Consider the following 20,839-nt stretch of genomic DNA (forward strand, 5'->3'; position numbering starts at 1 on the left):
AGGTCTCGAACATGAAGGCAGAGTCTCTGAATAAGTGGCAGGTCATTTCTGACTGAGCTGAGGAGGAATCGCTTCAACTTGAGGATGGTGCGGACCTTTGGAATTCTCGACCCCAGAGGGCGGTGGAATCATTGTTCCAGACAGAGATTTCCGGTTGTTAGGGGTGTCAACGGATATGGGGATGTTGTGGAGAAAATGGCACTGAGGGAGACAATCAGATTGTGGAGCAGGTTCGACCTTCATGCCCGTCTAGATTACAATCTCAACCTCTGGGCCTTGTCTAGACCCAGGCTTCCCTCATGGAACCTTCCCGTCCAACTCCTGCCTTTCCATTAGCCATCTCCTCCCATGTGACAGTCCGGACTGTGACAGCCTTCTGCAGCACATGGCCTCTGATCGGGATAGATCTGTAGATCTGTAAATCTAGCCGCTGATCCAGTTACCCTTCCCCTTGACCAAGCAGACACTGCTGGTCCCACTGATTGTAATCAGTTTCTTGCCCCCATTGGAAAAAAACAGCACTGAATATTAAACAGAAAAGAAGACACTGAATATTGAGTGGCACGGTGGCTCAGTGGTTAGCACTGCTGCCTCATGGCACCAGGGACCCGGGTTCGATTCCAGCCTCGGGTGACTGTCTGTGTGGAGTTTGCACATTCTCCCCGTGTCATAGAGTCATAGAGATATACAGCACAGAAACAGACCCTTCGGTCCAACTCATCCATGCCGACCAGATATCCCAACCTAATCTAGTCCTGTTTCCCAGCACTTGGCCCAAACCCCTCCCACTGATATACCCATCCAGATGCCTCCCAAATCCCACAATTGCACCAGCCTCCACCACCTCCCTGGTCGCCCATTCCACAGATGCACCACCCCCCCCCTGCCCAAAAATGTTACCCCCCCAGGTCTCCCTTGCACCATTCCCTCCCACCCTAAACCTATGCCCTCTCGTTCTGGACCCCAACCCCAGGGGAAAGACCCTGCCCACCCACTCCATCCATGCCCCCCACGGCCCCACAGACCTCTATGAGGTCACCCCTCAGCCTCCAGGGAAAACAGCCTCTCCCTGTAGCTCAAATCCTCCAACCCTGGCGCCATCCTTGTAAATCTTTTCTGAACCCATTCAAGTTTCACAACATCTTTCCGATAGGAAGGAGACCAGAATTGCACGCAATATTCCAAAAGTCAGTGTGGGGTTCCTCCCACAATCCAAAGGTGCGCAGGTTACACTGGAATGACAATGTTAAATTGCCAAATAGTGTCTAGGGATGCGCAGGCTAGGTGGGTTAGCTACAGTAAATGTGGGATTACAGGGATACGGTGTGGGTCTAGACTTGATTGGCCAAGAACCCACTGAATATTTAACAATGTTGGATTGACCCCCTTTCCTCCTGGTAGCTTTCTCCCAAGATTGGTACATCCCTGCAGAACGATCACCACCAGTGGGTATCTGAGAGGGTGATAACTTGGATCCCCATCCCAGGATCCATCCAAATGTTGGGGGAGCAGTATCCGAACGATTTATGTTGGATTATTTGTCGCGCTGCGATTTCGAGTTTTCCAACGGAGCCCGGAGCAGCAGGGAGCTCAGGAGCAAGGGGGAGACCATGATGGACTTCTGTTATCCCATCCTCTGTGTGGCCCAAAAACTTGAGGAAGCTTTTTATAAGGAGCGCAGGAGTTGAAGGGGTGTAAGATACGCCGAGGTTAAGGATGGGGCTTGGAAGTGGATCTAATTAAAATTTATAGGGCTACGGAGATAGGGCTGGTGAACAGGGCTGACTGAGTGGCCTTTTCAGGAGCCAGCACAGACTCGATGGGTCGAATGGCCTCCTTCTCGACTGTAAACCTCTACGATTTTATAATTAGATGGATGTTTCACTGACCCGGTCGGTTGAATGGACTCTTTCTGTGCCAAGTCTCAGTTTTATTAAGCACTATCCCAGAGTGACAGCTGAGGGGTAACTGGGCAGGGGCTGTGAGATGGCTCCACCCCATCTCTGCCCCGGTATATCGCACAGCACCGAGGCAAACAAGTTCCATAATAGGGTTGCATGGTGGCACAGTGGTTAGCACTGCTGCCTCACAGCGCCAGAGACCCAGGTTCAATTCCCGCCTCGGGCGACTGTCTGTGTGGAGTTTGCACGTTCTCCCCGTGTTTGCGTGGGTTTCCTCCGGGTGCTCCGGTTTCCTCCCACAGTCCAAAGATGTGCAGGTTAGGGTGAATTGGCTATGCTAAATTGCCCGTAGAGTTCGGTGAAGGGGTAAATGTAGGGGAATGGGTCTGGGTGGGTTGCGCTTCGACGGGTCGGTGTGGACTTGTTGGGCTGAAGGGCCTGTTTCCACACTGTAAGTAATCTAATCTAATCTAAACAGCAGTTAGCTGACCTCAGTTGAGGAAGATTGTGACATTAACTACCCCTCCCCCCACCCCATGCATCATCTCCCTGTTGGGGAAGTGGGGGGTTGGTGTAATTAACTGGAATTGTGATTTGAGATGGTACAGACCAGGTATTTCCCACCCGCCTCAGTGATGGTACAGAAACACTCATCAAAGTTCCCCCTTGCCCCCCCCTCCCACTTCACTGATGGTACAAACCCATCTCTCCTCTTCACCTCTCAGTAATGGTACATACCTTCCCACCCTTACACCCCCTCCTCCATGTCATTGCACCCAGCAATAATGGTACAGACCCCAGACATCCATTCCCCCTCCCATCTGATATAATCCTGCAGATACTAGACCCCCATACCCACACCCTCTCTCCCGACAGTAACAGACGGGTACAGACACCAGAATGCTATTCCCCCTCCCACCCAATATAATGGTGCAGATACCAGATCCGTATTTCTACACCCTCCCCCTGATGTTAACAGCACACACCCTAGATCTTCATTCCCCCCCAACAGTAATGGTACAGACCCCAGACCCTCATTCCCCTCCCCCCTCTGACTGTAATGGTACAGACCCCAGACCCCCATTCCCTTCCCCCCACTGACTGTAATGGTACATACCCCAGACCCCCATTCCCTTCCCCCCACTGACTGTTATGGTACATACCCCAGACCCCCATTCCCTTCCCCCCACTGACTGTAATGATTAGATTAGATTACATTACATTACAGTGTGGAAACAGGCCCTTCGGCCCAACAAGTCCACACCGACCCGCCACGCACCCATGCCCCTACATTTACCCCTTACCTATCACTACGGGTAATTTAGCATGGCCAATTCACCTGACCTGCACATCTTTGGACTGTGGGAGGAAACCGGAGCACCCGGAGGAAACCCACGCAGACACGGGGAGAACGTGCAAACTCCACACAGTCAGTCGCCTGAGGCGGGAATTGAACCCGGATCTCAGGCGCTGTGAGGCAGCAGTGCTAACCACCGTGCCACCCACTATGCCACCGTTCCACCCACCATGATACAGACCCCAGACCCGCATTCCCTTCCCCCCACTGACTGTAATGGTACATACCCCAGACCCCCATTCCCTTCCCCCCACTGACTGTAATGGTACATACCCCAGACCCCCATTCCCTTCCCCCCATTGACTGTAATGGTACATACCCCAGACCCCCATTCCCTTCCCCCCACTGACTGTAATGGTACATACCCCAGACCCCCATTCCCTTCCCCCCACTGACTGTAATGGTTCAGACCCCAAACCCCCATTCTCATCCCCACCAATAGTAATAGTACAGATGCCAGACTTTCATTTCCCCCCACCCTACAGCATTGGTACAGGCCCTAGATTGCCATTCCCTGCTGCCCCCCCACCCTGAACAGTAATGGTACAGACCCCCATTCTCCCCATGTCAGTAATAGTACAGACCCCAAACTCCCATTTCCCCCCAGGACAGTAATGGTACAGACCATATTCTGCGCTCCCCCCAACAGTAATGGTACACATTCCCATTCCCCTTCCCCTAAACGGTAATAGTACAGACGCCAGACCCCCATTCCTCCCCCCACCCTCACACTCTTGCTCTGACCCATCACATTGGCCATGGACAGACGTTACACCCAAACTTTTCCTGAAGTCTCCCCCGTCCTGAGGCAGCAACCCCCCGTCCAGCGGTAGCGGGAGGCCGGAAGATTCCGGTACACGGCCTTGCTGTACGGGATAAAGCAGAGGCCAAGTTCCAGGCGCCGTGCGAGCCGACAGTAAGCAGCCAGAGCCAGGACTGCTAACGGTGTCACCAGGATGAAGCCCACCACCATCAGTGCAGTGGAACTGTTATCGTTCAGCAACTGCTTGCAGTGACTCGTCTGGGAGTTCAAAACCTGCAAGGGAGAGAGAGAGAGAGACAGCAGAGTTACAGAGGAAGTACATTATTAGAATTACAATAGTAATTACATTAGAGTTACAATCAGGTTACAGTGGAGTTATAGCAGTAGACAGCAGAGTTACAATAGAATCATAGTAACCCTAGAGCGTAGAAACAGGCCATTTGGCCCAACAAGTCCACACCAACCCTCCGAAGAGTATCCCACCCAGACCCATTCCCCTACCCTATTACTCTACATTTACCCCTAACTAATGCATCTAACCTACACATCCCTGAACCCTCCAAGGTCTCTTTGTTCAGCAACAATCCCCAGGACCTTACCATTCAGTGTATAAATAAGTCCTGGTAAGATTTGCTTTCCCAAAATGCAGCACCTCACATTTATCTAAATTAAACTCCATCTGCCACTCCTCAGCCCATTGGCCCAAACAGACAACTTAGCACAGCCGATTCACCCGGACCTGCATATATTCGGACTGTGGGAGAAAACCAGAGCACCACCGTGCAGACACGGGGAGAACATGCAAAGTGGACACAGAAAGTTACCCAAGGCTGGAATGGAACCCGGGTACCCTGGCGCTGGGAGGCAGCAGTGCTAATCACTGAGGCACTGTGCTGCCTGAAGTTTTACTAAAGAATTACAAAATAATTATAATGGAGTTGTGCTTGAGGTATGAGAGTCACAGTGAACATGCAATAGAATTACCACAGAGGTACACCAGATATACAGCAGAGGTGTACTGGGGTTACAATGAAATTACAGTAGTGCTACAAAAGTCACAAAAGAAACAGTCACAGTAGATTTGCAACAGAGATACTGTGGAGTTATAGAGTCATAGAGATGTACAGCACGGAAACAGACCCTTCGGTCCAACCCGTCCATGCCGACCAGATATTCTAACTGAATATAGTCCCACCTGCCAGCACCCGGCCCATATCCCTCCAAACCCTTCCTACTCATATACCCATCCAGATGCCTCTTAAATGTTGCAATTGTACCAGCCTCCACCACATCCTCTGGCAGCTCATTCCATGCACGTACCACCCTCTGCGTGAAAAAGTTGCCCCTTAGGTCTCTTTTATATCTTTCCCCTCTCACCCTAAACCTATGACCTCTAGTTCTGGACTCCCCGACCCCAGGGAAAAGACTTTGTCTATTTATCCTATCCATGCCCCTCATAATTCTGTAAACCTCTATAAGGTCACCTCTCAGCCTCCGACGCTCCTGGGAAAACAGTCCCAGCCTGTTCGGCCTCTCCCTGTAGCTCAAACCCTCCAACCCTGGCAACATCTTTGTAAATCCTTTCTGAACCCTTTCAAGTTTCACAACATCTTTCCGATCGGAAGGAGACCAGAATTGCACGCAATATTCCAACAGTGGCCTAACCAATGTCCTGTACAGCCGCAACATGACCTCCCAACTCCTGTACTCAATACTCTGACCAATAAAGGAAAGTATACCAAACGCCTCCTTCACTATCCTATCTACCTGCGACTCCACTTTCAAGGAGCTATGAACCTGCACTCCAAGGTCTCGTTGTTCAGCAACACTCCCTAGGACCTTACCATTAAGTGTATAAGTCCTGCTAAGATTTGCTTTCCCAAAATGCAGCACCTCGCATTTATCTGAATTAAACTCCATCTGCCACTCCTCAGTCCATTGGCCCATCTGGTCCAGATCCTGTTGTAATCTGAGGTAACCCTCTTCGCTGTCCACTACACCTCCAATTTTGGTGTCATCTGCAAACTTACTAACTGTACCTCTTATGCTCACATCCAAATAATTTATGTAAATGACAAAAAGTAGAGGACCCAGCACCGATCCTTGTGGCACTCCACTGGTCACAGGCCTCCAGTCTGAAAAACGACCCTCCACCACCACCCTCTGTCTTCTACCTTTGAGCCAGTTCTGTATCCAAATGGCTAGTTCCCCCTGTATTCCATGAGATCTAATCTTGCTAATCAGTCTCCCATGGGGAACCTTGTCGAACGCCTTACTGAAGTCCATATAGATCACATCTACTGCTCTGCCCTCATCAATCCTCTTTGTTACTTCTTCAAAAAACTCAATCAAGTTTGTAATATGATTTCCCACACACAAAGCCATGTTGACTATCCCTAATCAATCCTTGCCTTTCCAAATACATGTACATCCTGTCCCTCAGGATTCCCTCCAACAACTTGCCCACCACCGAGGTCAGGCTCACCAGTCTATAGTTCCCTGGCTTGTCTTTACCGCCCTTCTTAAACAGTGGCACCACATTTGCCAACCTCCAGTCTTCCGTCACCTCACCTGTGACTATCGATGATACAAATATCTCAGCAAGAGGCCCAGCAATCACTTCTCTAGCTTTCCACAGAGTTCTCGGGTACACCTGATCAGGTCCTGGGGATTTATCCACCTTTAACTGTTTCTAGACATGTTACAGCAGAGGAACAGCTTAGTTATGATGGAATTACAATAGAGTTACAACAATGTTCCAATGGAGTTAAAGCAGAGATAAACTAGTCTTAGAGCAGAGTAGAGATATAGCAGAGGTATAATGGAGTTAGAATGGACATACCAGCATAATAATGAAGTCATAACAGTGTTAAAATGAACTTAGAACAGAGTTACAATGGGGCTAAAGCAAACTGGGCTTATGACAGAGTCACAACAGAATGAGAAAAGAGTTACAGCAAGGTTAAAATCGAGTCACAGGAGGAGTATATCAGAGCTACAACATAGTTATGGCAATGTTGCAGCTGAATTACAACAGATCGACAGCAGAGTTACAATAGAGTGGGAAAGGCCACACCTGGAATATTGTGCATCGAAACAACAAAATGCTGGAGATCACAGTGGGTCAGGCAGCATCCATGGAGAGGGAGCAAGCTAACGTTTCCAGTCTCAACAGCTCTTCATCGGAGCTGTTTCCAGTACAGCTTCCAGCATCTGCAGTAATTTGCTCCAACACGGGAACATTGTGTGTGGTTTTGGTCCTCTTGTCCGAGGAGAGATCGAGTCAGTTTAGAATTGTATCCACTGGAGTTTGGAAGAATTGGGGGAATTCATAGCAACTTATAAAATTCCAACAGGACGAGACAGGTTAGATGGAAGAAGGGTGTTCCCGATACTTCGGGAGTCTAGAACCAGGAGTCTTTTTTTAAAAATTCACTCTTGACACGTAGGCATCGCTGGCTGTGCCCAGCATTTATTACCCATCCCTAGTTGCCCCTTGGGAAGGTGGTGGTGAGCTGCCTTCTTGAACCCACAATATCCTCAGGATGGAAATTCCAGGATTTTGACCCAGCGACGGTGAAGGAACAGTGATATATTTCCAAATCAGAATGGGGAGTGTCCTGGAGGGGAACTTGCAGGGGGTGATGTTCACATTTACCTGCTGCCCTTGTCCTTCCAGTTGGAAATAATTGGAAGGTGCTGTCAGAGAAGCCTTGGTGAGTTTCTGCAACGCATCCTATAGCACACACTGCTGCTACTGAGCGTCGGTGAGGGAGGGGGTGGATGTGGTGCCAATCAAGCGGGGGCTGCTTTGTCCTGGATGGTGTCGAGCTCCTTGAGTGTTGTTGGGGCTGCCCCCATCCAGGGGCAAGTGGGGAGTATTCCCTCACCCTCCTGACCTGTGCCTTGTCGATGGTGGACAGACTTTGGGAAGTTTTAAGAATGAGGGATAAAACTTTTAGGACTGAGGGGAGGATAAATTTCTTCACACACAGAGAGTCGTGAGTCTGTGGCATTCAGTGCCACAGAAAATGGTTGTGGCCAAACCACAATGTGTTTACAAGAAGGTGACAGATAGAGCTCTGTGGCTAAAGGGATCAACAGATATGTGATGATGACATTGAGCCCATGTTGAATGGTCGAACAGTCTCACTTGCTCCTACTTTCTGTGTTTCTATAAGATGCAGCAGGGCTATGGCTGAGTTACATGGAATTGCAGCAGAGTGACAATAGGGTTGAAACACAACAGAATGACAACAGCATTGGGACAGGGTTACAATGGAACCATAGGAGTGGTTCATCAGTAACTGCAGGTGTTGTGGCAAGTTACAACTGAGTTACTAAGGAGTTTGTGTACATTCACAATAAAATCACAACAGGCATCTATGGGGTCTACAGGAAGCAGACAGACCTGTGTGGGACTCAGGTAGGGACAGACAGACTGGGAGCACAGCTGTTTCCAAAACATTGAAGGATATTGTCCCAGACTGGCACACGGATGATTGGTGGATAGCTCCCTCTTGTCTGTTTAGACTGGATACTGATTGGAAGTTAAGATCCTCAATACAGGGGTGGTTAGCACTGCTGCCTTACAGCACCAGGGACCCAGGTTCGATTCCACACTGTCTGGGTGGAGTTTGCACATTCTCCCTGAATCTGCATAACTCCTCTCCAGGTGCTCCTGTTTCCTCCCACAGTCCAAAGATGTGCAGGTCAGGGTGGATTGGCTGTGGGAAGTTGCCCCATAGTGTCCAGGGATGTGCAGGCTAGGTGGGTTAGCCGTGGGAAATGCAGTTATAGGGCGGAGGGGGTGGTGGGTCTGAGTGGGATACTCTGCAGAGGGTCAGTGTGGACTCGAAGGGGGGGGGGGGGTTCCGTGATACGGCTTCATCAGATAATTAAATATTTAGAACTTATAAAGTCCATTTCTTCACTTGATCGAGTTATTGTATGAGGTTCTGGGAGCTTGTCTGTTGGTCTATACATCTGCAAGACTGCAAATTCTATTTAAGTCAGGGACGTGTGGGAAGTTCAGGCCATCCTGCACTCGCCTTTTATCACTCAAAACCCTACAGAATACTGACCCCAGTTTGCTCCCCATCCCAGAAGTAATCTAGTCAACCCCTGTTGCACTCCCTCTATACCCAATGTTTCGGGGAGGTCTCACTAAGGCTGTCCATGCAGCAGGTTACCTTTAATCCTAGATCTAAGTCCTCTCCATTCACTTGCTGCACTTTCGTGTTCACTCTGAGTGACTTTTGGACAAGCACACTTCCCGGCCTCTCGCCATGAAAGAAATGTGCTGTTTTTCTGTTTCTTCTTCTTACAATCACACATTTTCCCAGCATATTCCCTCTGCTCAGGACTCCCGTCCGCCCACTGAGACCCCTTCTCCAGCCTCCAACACACCCCATCCACCTGGACACCCCATGCTGGCCTCTTGACCTCTTCATTTCCAACTACCGCCGGGACATTAACCACCTCAACCTGTCTACCCCCCCCTCCCCCACTCCAACCTCTCACCCTCACAACGCGCGGCCCTCCACTCCCTCTGGTCCAACCCCAACCTCACCATCAAGCCAGCAGATAAAGGGGGCGCAGTGGTAGTCTGGCGCACTGACCTCTACACCGCTGAAGCCAAACGCCAACTCGAAGACACCTCTTCCTACCACTCCCTCGACCATGACCCCATTCCCCTATCACCAAACCATCATCTCCCAGACCATACAGAACCACATCATCTCAAGAGATCCCCCACCCACAGCTTCCAACCTCATAGTCCGGGAACCCCCCACTGCCTGGTTCTACCTCCTTCCCAAGATCCACAAGCCTGACCACCCTGGCCGACCCATGGTCTCAGCCTGCTCCTGCCCCACCGAACCCATCTCTACCTACCTCGACACTATCCTATCCCCCCTAGTCCAGGAACTCCCCATGTGTTCAGGACACCACCCACACCCTCCACCTCCTCCAAGACTTCCATTTCCCCGGCCCCCAACGCCTCATCTTCACCATGGATATCCAATCCCTCTACACCTCCATCCGCCATGACCAGGGCCTCCAAGCCCTCCGTTTCTTCCTCTCCCGACGTTCCCAACAGTACCTTCCACTGACACTCTCATTCATTTGGCTGAACTGGTCCTCACCTTCAATTTCTCCTTCCAATCATCCCACTTCCTCCAGACAAAAGGGGTAGCCATGGGCACCCACGTGGGCCCCAGCTATGCCTGTCCCTTCTTCGGCTACATAGAACAGTCCATCTTCTGGAGTTACACTGGCACCAAGCCCCACCTTTTTCTCTGTTACATCGATGACTGCATCAACGTCACCTCGTGCTCCCACAAGAAAGTTGAACAGTTCATCAGCTTCACCAACACATTCCACCCTGACCTTAAATTCACTTGGACCATCTGACACCTCCCTCCCCTTCCTGGACCTCTCCAGTCCCATCAATGGTGACCGGCTCAACACTGACATCTACTACAAACCCACCAACTCCTCCCACCCTGCTTCCTGCAAAAATGCTATCCCGTATTCCTACCTCCTCCACCTCCGCTGTATCTGCTCCCAGGAGGACCAGTTCCACCACAGAACACAACAGATGGCCTCCTTCTTTAAAGACTCCAATTTCCTTTCCTACCTGGTTGAAGATGTCCTCCAACGCATCTCATCCACTTCCAGAACCTCTGTCCTCGAACCCCACCCCTCCAACCACAACAAGGACTGAACACCCCTGATCCTCACCTTCCACCTCACCAGAGATATATTTCTCTCCCCACCCTATTTGTGTTCTGTAAAGACCATTCCCCCCTCATGATTCCCTCGTCAGGTCCACCAACCCACCCTCCCTCCTGGCACCATCCCCTGCCACCGCAGGAATTGCAAAACCTGCGCCCACACCTCCCCCCCTCACCTCCATCCAAGACCCCAAAGGATCCTTCCACATCCGACAGAAACTTATCTGCACATCCAAACATGTCATCTACTGTATCCGTTGCTCCCGATGAGGTCTCTACATTGCGGAGACAGGACGTCTACTTGCAGAGCGCTTCAGGGCACATCTCCGGGACACCCGCACCAATCAACCCCACCGCCCCGTGGCTGAACACTTCAACTCCCCCTCCCGCTTCACCAAGGACATGCATGTCCTTGGTCCTCTCCACCGCCACTCCCTTACCACCTGATGCCTGGAGGAAGAACGCCTCATCTTTCACTTCGGGAACCTTCAACCATATGGGATCAATGTGGATTTCGCCAGTTTCCTTATTTCCCATCCCCCCCCATCTTATCCCAGATCCAACCTTCCAACTCATGACCTATCCCACTTGTCCCATCTATCCTCTCTGACCTATCACCTTTACCCTCACCTTCATCCACCTATTGCACTCTCAGCTACCTTCCCCTCAGCCCCACCCCTTCCTATTTATCTCTCAGTCCCCTTGGGCTCTACACCACTCTTCCCTGATGAAGGGCTTTTGCCCGAAACGTCGACTCTCCTGCTCCTCGGATGCTGCCTAACCTGCTGTGCTTTTCCAGCACCACACATTTCTACTCTGGTCTCCAGCATCTGCAGTCCTCCCTTTCCAGTTTACTGCCAGACCAAATCTCAGCAAGTCTGGCAGTAGACTGGAAACATTAACTCCATATGCTCTCCACAGATGATACCTGACCTACTGAGATTTTCCAGCAGTTTGTATTCTTGTTGAAAATGTTACAATTGGTCCCCACGTTCCAAACATTTATACAGATGATGAACAGTTGCAGACCAAGCACTGACGGTTATGATAAGGTGGTGTGTGTATGGAATGAGCTGCCAGAGGATGTGGTGGAGGCTGGTACAATTGCAACATTTAAGAGGCATTTGGATGGGTATATGAATAGGAAGGGTTTGGAGGGATATGGGCCGGGTGCTGGCAGGTGGGACTAGATTGGGTTGGGATATCTGGTCGGCATGGACGGGTCGGGCCGAAGGGTCTGTTTCCATGCTGTACATCTCTATGACTCTATGACCTCACTGGGTACAGCCTGCCCATAGAATCGTAGACAACTTCAGCACCGAGGAAGGCTCTCTGCCATCCTGAGATTGATCTGCTTCCTCTCTCTCAACCCATATCCCAATCCCACGTGCTCTACTTTTGATCAGTAGCATCCTCTGCTGAAAATCCAACTAAGCTAACTCTCTGGTACCTATGCCACAAAGTTACATCCTGAAAGACTCCAAGATTGTCAAACATGATTTCCTCAGGATTGGCCACGGGAAATTGCCCCATAATGTTCAGGGATGTGCAGGTTAGGGTGGATGGCCGTGCTAAATTGCCCCATAGTGTTCAGGGATGTGTAGGTTAGGGTGGATGGCCGTGCTAAATTGCCCCATAGTGTTCAGGGATGTGTAGGTTAGGGTGGATGGGCCGTGCTAAATTGCCCCATAGTGTTCAGGGATGTGTAGGTTAGGGTGGATTGGCTATGCTAAATTACCCCATAGTGTTCAGGGATGTGTAGGTTAGGGTGGATTGGCCATGCTAAATTACCCCATAGTGTTCAGGGATGTGTAGGTTAGGGTGGATTGGCCATGCTAAATTACCCCATAGTGTTCAGGGATGTGTAGGTTAGGGTGGATGGGCTGTGCTAAATTGCCCCATAGTGTTCAGGGATGTGTAGGTTAGGGTGGATTGGCTATGCTAAATTACCCCATAGTGTTCAGGGATGTGTAGGTTAGGGTGGATTGGCTATGCTAAATTACCCCATAGTGTTCAGGGATGTGTAGGTTAGGGTGGATTGGCCATGCTAAATTACCCCATAGTGTTCAGGGATGTGTAGGTTAGGGTGGATTGGCCATGCTAAATTACCCCATAGTGTTCAGGGATGTGTGGGTTAGGCGCATTAGTCAGGGGTAAATGTAGAGTAATACAGTAGGGGAATGGGCCTGGGTGGGATACTCTTCGGCGGGTCAGTGTGGACTTGTTGGGCCGAAGGACCAGTTTCCATGCTGTAGGGATTCTAATTCTTAAAAACAAAAATCAGCTGTGACCGGATTTATTTGGCTCAAGGGGCAGAATGGTCTAACTTTGGACTTTTGTACAATGGAGTCAGAGTTACGGTTAAATTACAGCACAGTCATGGCAAAATCTGAACAGAATTGCCTCCCTGACATAAGACTCCGTGACTTTCAGGATTTCGGGAAAGTGATCATCTCCCAATCGTCCGAAACTGCCTGGAGTTTTCGGATTGTTTCTACATCTTCACTTGTGTTAGAAAATCTTCACAGGAACTTTCTGGAAAAAAAACTAACAGACAGACAGAGAGAGAGAGAGAAATAAAGGAAGGTTGACTGACTATAGGAAGCTTCCATCGTCCATTCACTAGTCTGAGTCAGAATATCCAGATTATTGATGGTTTACCACAAACTGTCATTTGCTGTCAATGTGGAAGTGCTGGAAATAGCAGTTCAGGGAAGACTGAAGATTACAAATTGGTTCCACGGCAACTGTCTTCGACCAATGTCTATCTAAAGCTCCACAGGGCTGCATCCTCTTTCCCGCATCAGATAAAGAGTCAAATATGAGTTTTAAATACAGAAACCACAGGCCGGAACTCTGTCAGTTTCTTATCCATTCATTTAAAAGGCCTAGGGCCCAGGCCTCAAGCTTCAGCACTTAGGCCTCAGTCCTGTGTGCTTAGGCCTTACAGCCAATGCCCCAGTGCCCAGGCCTCAGGACCTAGGCCTCAGTGCCTAGGCCTCAAGGCTCAGACCTCAGGCCTCAGGCTCATTCTCTAGGCCGAAGCTGCTTCTCTATAGGCCAAACTTCCCCCTTTCCCGATAGGTAGATCCTCCAATTCTCCATAGGTTCTCCCTCTTTCCTTGGCCAAGGGGAATCTCCTGCCCAGGCTGAAGCTCGCCGCAGTAAAACTGCAAATGACCCATAAAGGCCCGACTAGGCAGGTACCACAAAATGGAGCACTAGCACTTTCATTTCTCACAGATACTTGCTTCCCCACCCCCCCCCCACCCCCAACCCCATCCCTCGGCCAAGGCTTACCCTCGGTGAAATTTGTCCTCTGCCTCAGCTGTGAGTGGCTTCCCCACTGATTCCCAGCAGTCTCCGGGGTGAGGGAGGTGCGGGTGGAGGGAATTGTTTGTTAGCTAAGGGGATGAAGCTGGGAAAGAGGATGTAGGGCACCGGGTTCCTCAATCACCAGGTAAACCAAAAAGATAACCACCAGGCTGAGCATTTTGCTGTCCTTTCAAAACCCTGGATAGCTTCATTCCTCTGAGAGCAGGCATAGGCGAGGGCAAGGAATTCAATCTCAAATCACAGGCCGGGTGAAGCCCAGACCTCGCTGATCTCACTCCGCCCTTCACTGGAATCCATAAGAGCCAAGTGTGGGGTTGGGGGGGGGGGGTTGGAGGGGGCTGGGATAATTCCCTGACATCTCAGAGGCTCCTCCGCCCCAGGAGTGCTGGGTGGAGGAAGGTAGAATAGAAGATTGAATTGCTGCAGCATGGAAACAGGCTTTTTGGCCTACTGAGTCCACACAGGCCCTCTGAGGAGCATCCCACCCAGAGTCACCCGCAATCCCCTCCCCCTCTATCCTTTCCCTGCAACCCTGCATTCCCCACCGACAATCCACCCTGACCTGCACGTCTTTGGACTGTGGGAGGAAACCGGAGCACCCGGAGGAAACCCACGCAGACACGGGGGAGAATGTGCAAACTCCACACAGTCAGTCGCCTGAAGCTGGGATCGAACCCAGGTCCCTGGCGCTGTGAGGCAGCAGTGCTAACCACTGAGCCTTCTGTGGAGTTCCCTCTGTGAGAGCACTCGGCCCGTCTGCTCCATGCTGGTTTTTCTGCTCCACAAGCATCTCTTTCCAATCCCTTTCCATCTCCCCCCTCGGTCTCTCCTCCTATTCCTTTCTCCCTGGTGTGGTCTATCCTACAATGTACTGATACTATTCCCCTCGAACACACTCCTCTTTCTCTCTGGAGTAAAGACCTTCCTCCCGAACTCCCGGTGGGATTTATTTAGGGACTGTCTGCGGTCGGTCGCCCTCAGTTCTGGTCTCCCACACCAGTGGAAACCCTCCATCTCTTTAAAGACCTCGGTCAGCCTTCCCTCCACCACTCCCAGAGAAAAAGAGTTCCGTCCCCTTCAACCTTCCCTGACATTCAGACTCTGGCCATCCCGGAAAACCGTTCTCAAGATGGAGACCAGAACTGTTGCCACGTTCTATGCAACGACTCAGCAGCTTTCAACACCTTTAGCCAATGGGAGTACAGTTGTAATGCAGGAGACATAAGTCTGTACACAGCAAGATCCCACATTGCAGGCTTACCTCGATGATGTCAAGCGTGTCTGGGGTGGAAAGGACACCTGCAGACCTCAGGTACATCACTCAAGCAAACATGCATCTGGATCACAGTGCGGCCAGATGCAATCTGAACAGGACCCCAGAACGCTGACAACCTCTACCTTCACTCAACATAGAGACACGGAGGTCATTGCTAGTAACTCCCACCCCTCCCCCAATCCCCAAACCCTCTCCTGTCCCCCAAACCCCCCCATTCCCCAAACCCTCTCCTGTCCCCCAAACCCCCCCATTCCCCAAACCCTCTCCTGTCCCCCAAACCCTCCCCATTCCCCAAACCCTCTCCTGTCCCCCAAACCCTCCCCCATTCCCTAAACCCTCTCCTGTCCCCCAAACCCTCCCCCAATTCCCAAACCCACTCCTGTCCCCCAAAACCCTCTCCCAATCCCCAAACCCACTCCTGTCCCCCAAACCCTCCACCAATCCTCAAACCCTCTCCTGTCCCCCAACCCCCCCATTCCCCAAACCCTCTCCTGTCCCCCAACCCCCCCCATTCCCCAAACCCTCTCCTGTCCCCAAACCCTCCCCCATTCCCCAAACCCACTCCTGTCCCCCAAACCCTCCCCCAATCCCCAAACCCTCTCCTGTCCCCCAACCCCCCCCATTCCCCAAACCCTCTCCTGTCCCCAAACCCTCCCCCATTCCCCAAACCCTCTCCTGTCCCCCAAACCCTCCCCCATTCCCTAAACCCTCTCCTGTTCCCCAAACCCTCCCCCAATCCCCAAACCCACTCCTGTCCCCCAAAACCCTCTCCCAATCCCCAAACCCACTCCTGTCCCCCAAACCCTCCCCCAATCCTCAAACCCTCTCCTGTCCCCCAAACCCTCCCCAATCCCCAAACCCTCTCCTGTCTCCCAAATCCCCACCATTCCCTAAACCCACTCCTGTTCCACAAACACTCCCCCATTTCCCAAACACAGTCCTATTCCCTGAATCCACCCCTGTTCCCTGAATCCTCTCCTGTTCCCTGAACTCTCTCCTATTCCCTGAACCCTCTCCCGTTTCCCAAAACTACCCCATTCCTGAAACCCTCCCCCATTCCTGGTTTTGAGTGGGGGGGTGAGAAGTGGGGGAGACTGGGAGGGGTGAAACTGAGGGGTTTTGAGTGAGGGTGGGGGGTTGGGGAAGACTGAGGGGGTTTTGATTGAAGGTGAGGGGGTGGGGAAGACTGAGGGGGTTTTGAGTGAGGGTGAGGGGGTGGGGGAGACTGAGGGGGTTTTAGAACATAGAACATAGAAGAATACAGCGCAGTACAGGCCCTTCGGCCCTCGATGTTGCGCCGATCCAAGCCCACCTAACCTACACTAGCCCACTATCCTCCATATGCCTATCCAATGCCCGTTTAAATGCCCATAATGAGGGAGAGTCCACCACTGCTACTGGCAGGGCATTCCATGAACTCACGACTCACTGAGTAAAGAATCTACCCCTAACATCTGTCCTATACCTAACACTCCTTAATTTAAAGCTATGCCCCTCGTAATAGCTGACTCCATACGTGGAAAAAGGTTCTCATGGTCAACCCTATCTAACCCCCTAATCATCTTGTACACCTCTATCAAGTCACCCCTAAACCTTCTTTTCTCCAATGAAAACAGCCCCAAGTGCCTCAGCCTTTCCTCATACGATCTTTCTACCATACCAGGCAACATCCTGGTAAACCTCCTCTGCACCCGTTCCAGTGCCTCCACATCCTTCCTATAGGATATGGCGACCAATACTGCACACAGTACTCCAGATGCGGCTGCACCAGAGTCTTATACAACTGCAACATGACCTCAGTACTCCGGAACTCAATTCCTCTACCAATAAAAGCCAGTACGCCATATGCCTTCCTCACCGCACTATTTACCTGGGTGGCAACTTTCAGAGATCTGTGTACATGGACACCAAGATCCCTCTGCTCATCCACACTACCAAGTATCCGACCATTAGCCCAGTACCCCATCTTTTTATTACTCTTACCAAAGTGAATCACCTCACACTTAGCCACATTGAACTCCATTTGCCACCTTTCTGCCCAGCTCTGCAGCTTATCTATATCCCGCTGTAACCTGACACATCCTTCCTCACTGTCAACAACTCCACCTACTTTCGTATCATCCGCAAACTTGCTCACCCAATCTTCTAGCCCCTCCTCCAGGTCATTTATAAAAATGACAAACAGCAATGGTCCCAAAACAGATCCTTGCGGAACACCGCTAGTGACGGCACTCCAAGATGAACCTTTGCCATCAACTACTACCCTCTGTCTTCTTCCAGCCAGCCAATTCCTAATCCAAACCTCCAACTCACCCTCAATGCCATACCTCCGTATTTTCTGCAGTAGCCTACCATGGGGAACCTTATCAAACGCCTTACTAAAATCCATATATACCACATCTACCGCTTTCCCCTCATCAACCTCCTTCGTCACCTTTTCAAAGAATTCAATAAGGTTTGTGAGGCACGACCTGCCCTTCACAAAACCATGCTGACTATCCTTGATCACATTATTCCTATCCAGATGTTCATAAATCCTATCCCTTACAATTCTCTCTAAGATTTTGCCCACAACAGAAGTGAGACTCACCGGCCTATAGTTACTAGCGTTATCCCTACTCCCCTTCTTGAACAAGGGAACCAGATTTGCTATCCTCCAGTCTTCTGGCACTACTCCAGTAGACAACGAGGACATAAAAATCAAGGCCAATGGCTCTGCAATCTCCTCCTTGCTTCCCAGAGAATCCTAGGATAAATGCCATCAGGCCCAGGGGACTTATCTATTTTCACCCTTTCCAGAATTTCCAACACCTCTTCTCTACATACCTCAAAGCCGTCCATTGTAATTAATTGTGACTCAGTATTCACATTGGCAACAATGTCCTGTTCCTGAGTGAATACTGACGAAAAGTATTCATTCAGTGTCTCCCCAATCTCTTCAGCCTCCACATGCAACTTCCCACTACTATCCTTGACTGGACCTATTCCTACCCAAATTTTGAGTGAGGGTGAGGGGGTAGGGAAGACTGAGGGGGTTTTGAGTGGGGGTGAGGGGGTGGGGGAGACTGAGGGGGTTTTGAGTGGGGGTGATGGGGTGGGGGAGACTGAGGGGGTTTTGAGTGGGGGTGAGGAATGGGGGAGACCGAGGGAGTTTTGAGTTGGGGTGGTGGTAGGGGTGGGGGAGACTGAGGGGGTTTTGAGTGGGGGTGAGGAATGGGGGAGACCGAGGGGGTTTTGAGTTGGGGTGGTGGTATTGGTGGGGGAGACTGAGGGGGTTTTGAGTGGGGGTGAGGGGGTGGGGGAGACTGAGGGGGTTTTGTGTGGGGGTGAGGGGGTGGGGGAGACTGAGGGGGTTTTGTGTGAAGGTGAGGGGGTGAGGGAGACTGAGGGGGTTTTGAGTGGTGGTGAGGATGGGGGCGACTGAGGGGTTTTGAGTTGGGGTGGTGGTAGGGGTGGGGGAGACTGAGGGGGTTTTAAGTGGGGGTGAGGGGGTGGGGGAGACTGAGGGGGTTTTGTGTGAAGGTGAGGGGGTGAGGGAGACTGAGGGGATTTTGTGTGAAGGTGAGGGGGTGAGGGAGACTGAGGGGGTTTTGAGTGAAGGCGAGGGGGTGGGGAGACTGAAGGGGTTTTGAGTGGGGGTGAGGATGGGGGCGACTGAGGGGATTTGAGTGAGGGTGAGGGGGTGGGGGAGACTGAGGGGATTTTGAGTGGGGTTTGGGCGGTGTGGGAGACTGAGGGGTTTTTGAGTGGGGGGGTGAGGGGGTGGGGAGACTGAGGGGGTTTCGAGTGGGGAGGGGTGAGGGGGTGGGGGAGACTGAATGGGTTTTGAGTGGGGGGGTGAGGGGGTGTGGGAAACTGAGGGGGTTTTGAGTGGGGGGGTGAGGGGGTGTGGGAAACTGAGGGGGTTTTGAGTGGGGGGGTGAGGGGGTGGGGGAGACTGAGGGGGTTTTGAGTGGGGGGTGAGGGGGTGGGGAGACTGAGGGGTTTTTGAGTGGGGGGTGAGGGGTGGGGATACTGAGGGGGTTTTGAGTGGGGGTGAGGGGGTGGGGGAGACTGAGGGGGTTTTGTGTGAAGGTGAGGGGGTGAGGGAGACTGAGGGGGTTTTGAGTGGGGGTGAGGATGTGGGCGACTGAGGGGTTTTGAGTTGGGGTGGTGGTAGGGGTGGCGGAGACTGAGGGGGTTTTAAGTGGGGGTGAGGGGGTGGGGGAGACTGAGGGGGTTTTGAGTGAAGGTGAGGGGGTGGGGGAGACTGAGGGGGTTTTGTGTGAAGGTGAGGGGGTGAGGGAGACTGAGGGGGTTTTGAATGAAGACGAGGGGGTGGGGAGACTGAAGGGGTTTTGAGTGGGGGTGAGGATGGGGGCGACTGAGGGGTTTTGAGTGAGGGTGAGGGGGTGGGGGAGACTGAGGGGATTTTGAGTGGGGTTTGGGCGGTGTGGGAGACTGAGGGGTTTTTGAGTGGGGGGGTGAGGGGGTGGGGAGACTGAGGGGGTTTTGAGTGGGGAGGGGTGAGGGGGTGGGGGAGACTGAATGGGTTTTGAGTGAGGGGGTGAGGGGGTGGGGGACACTGAGGGGGTTTTGAGTGGGGGGATGAGGGGGTGGGGGAGACTGAGGGAGTTTTGAGTGGGGGGTGAGGGGGTGGGGAGACTGAGGGGGTTTTGAGTGGAGAGGGGTGAGGGGGTGGGGAGACTGAGGGGGGTTTGAGAGAAGGTGATGGGGTTTTGAGTGGGGGTTTTGAGTTGGGGTGAGGAGTCAGGGTGAGGGGTGAGGGGTGTTTCTGGTGTCCCTCACCTGTGAGTGGCAGAGTAGGCCGATGGTGACCATGATGGAGGCGGGCAGTAGGATGCTCCCGAAGACGGTGACAATGAGCAGCACGTTGAGAAGAGTCACCAGGATGTTGTGTGCAGTGAGGAGCACCGCACACGCCCAGCAGTCCAGCCCGCTGCGCAACTCCAGCGCTTCCCTTCGGCAGAGCGGTTCACCCGGGCACTGACCCAGCGCCACTCCTCGGGGCATCTCTGCACTCTGGCTGCCCAGCGCCAGGCCATCAAACGGCTCGGCAAGGTCAGACATGGTGGAGCCAATCCCGAGAGCAGACGACAGCGCCAGTGACCCCCACACCGTGACCCCCACACCGTGACCCCCACACCCCTCCTTCAGCACCGTCTGGTCCCAAACCTTTGGGAAAGCCTTTGTGGAGTCCGGCACGTGAGAGATTCCCAGCGTGGCTGCCTGTGAGGATCTGGAAAGCTTGTCTCTCTGTGTCTCGCACAGAATGCTGAGAACTGAGTCCAGACCTCTCCCTCCCTCTCTCTCTCCCCTCCCAGCTGGAGCCAGGAGCAGAGGGCCCCCCACACGTAATCCTGGAATGTGAGATAACACAGGCCCCCATCAGAGATACGAACAAACAGTGAGTGAGTAATGGGGGTGGGGGTGGTTGGGCGAGCGCTGTCAGAGAGGTGAGAGGGAACT

General features: G+C 52.1%; 1 protein-coding gene across 1 annotated transcript; it reads right to left on the bottom strand.

Annotated features, from left to right (window-relative positions):
- Positions 1–4,001: 4,001 nt before the first annotated feature.
- On the bottom strand, positions 4,002–20,440 carry LOC122547986 (transmembrane protein 88-like). Its single transcript, XM_087982911.1, has 2 exons — positions 20,159–20,440; positions 4,002–4,294 (listed from the first exon to the last, which is right to left on the bottom strand). Exons 1-2 carry the CDS (start codon positions 20,438–20,440, stop codon positions 4,028–4,030), a joined length of 549 nt encoding a protein of 182 aa, XP_087839037.1. The 3' UTR covers positions 4,002–4,027.
- Positions 20,441–20,839: the final 399 nt, after the last annotated feature.

Source organism: Chiloscyllium plagiosum, unplaced genomic scaffold (assembly GCF_037043375.1).
Source record: "Chiloscyllium plagiosum isolate Xiang-an unplaced genomic scaffold, Cpla_swu_hap1 HiC_scaffold_44, whole genome shotgun sequence".
Lineage (NCBI taxonomy): Eukaryota > Metazoa > Chordata > Chondrichthyes > Orectolobiformes > Hemiscylliidae > Chiloscyllium > Chiloscyllium plagiosum.

Coding starts and splice junctions, on each gene's coding strand:
- LOC122547986 (XM_087982911.1), bottom strand. CDS start 20,440: ATGTCTGACCTTGCCGAGCCGTTTGATGGCCTGGCGCTGGGCAGCCAG. Junction 4,295..20,158: donor GCCTACTCTGCCACTCACAG/GTGAGGGACACC, acceptor TCTCCCTTGCAG/GTTTTGAACTCCCAGACGAG.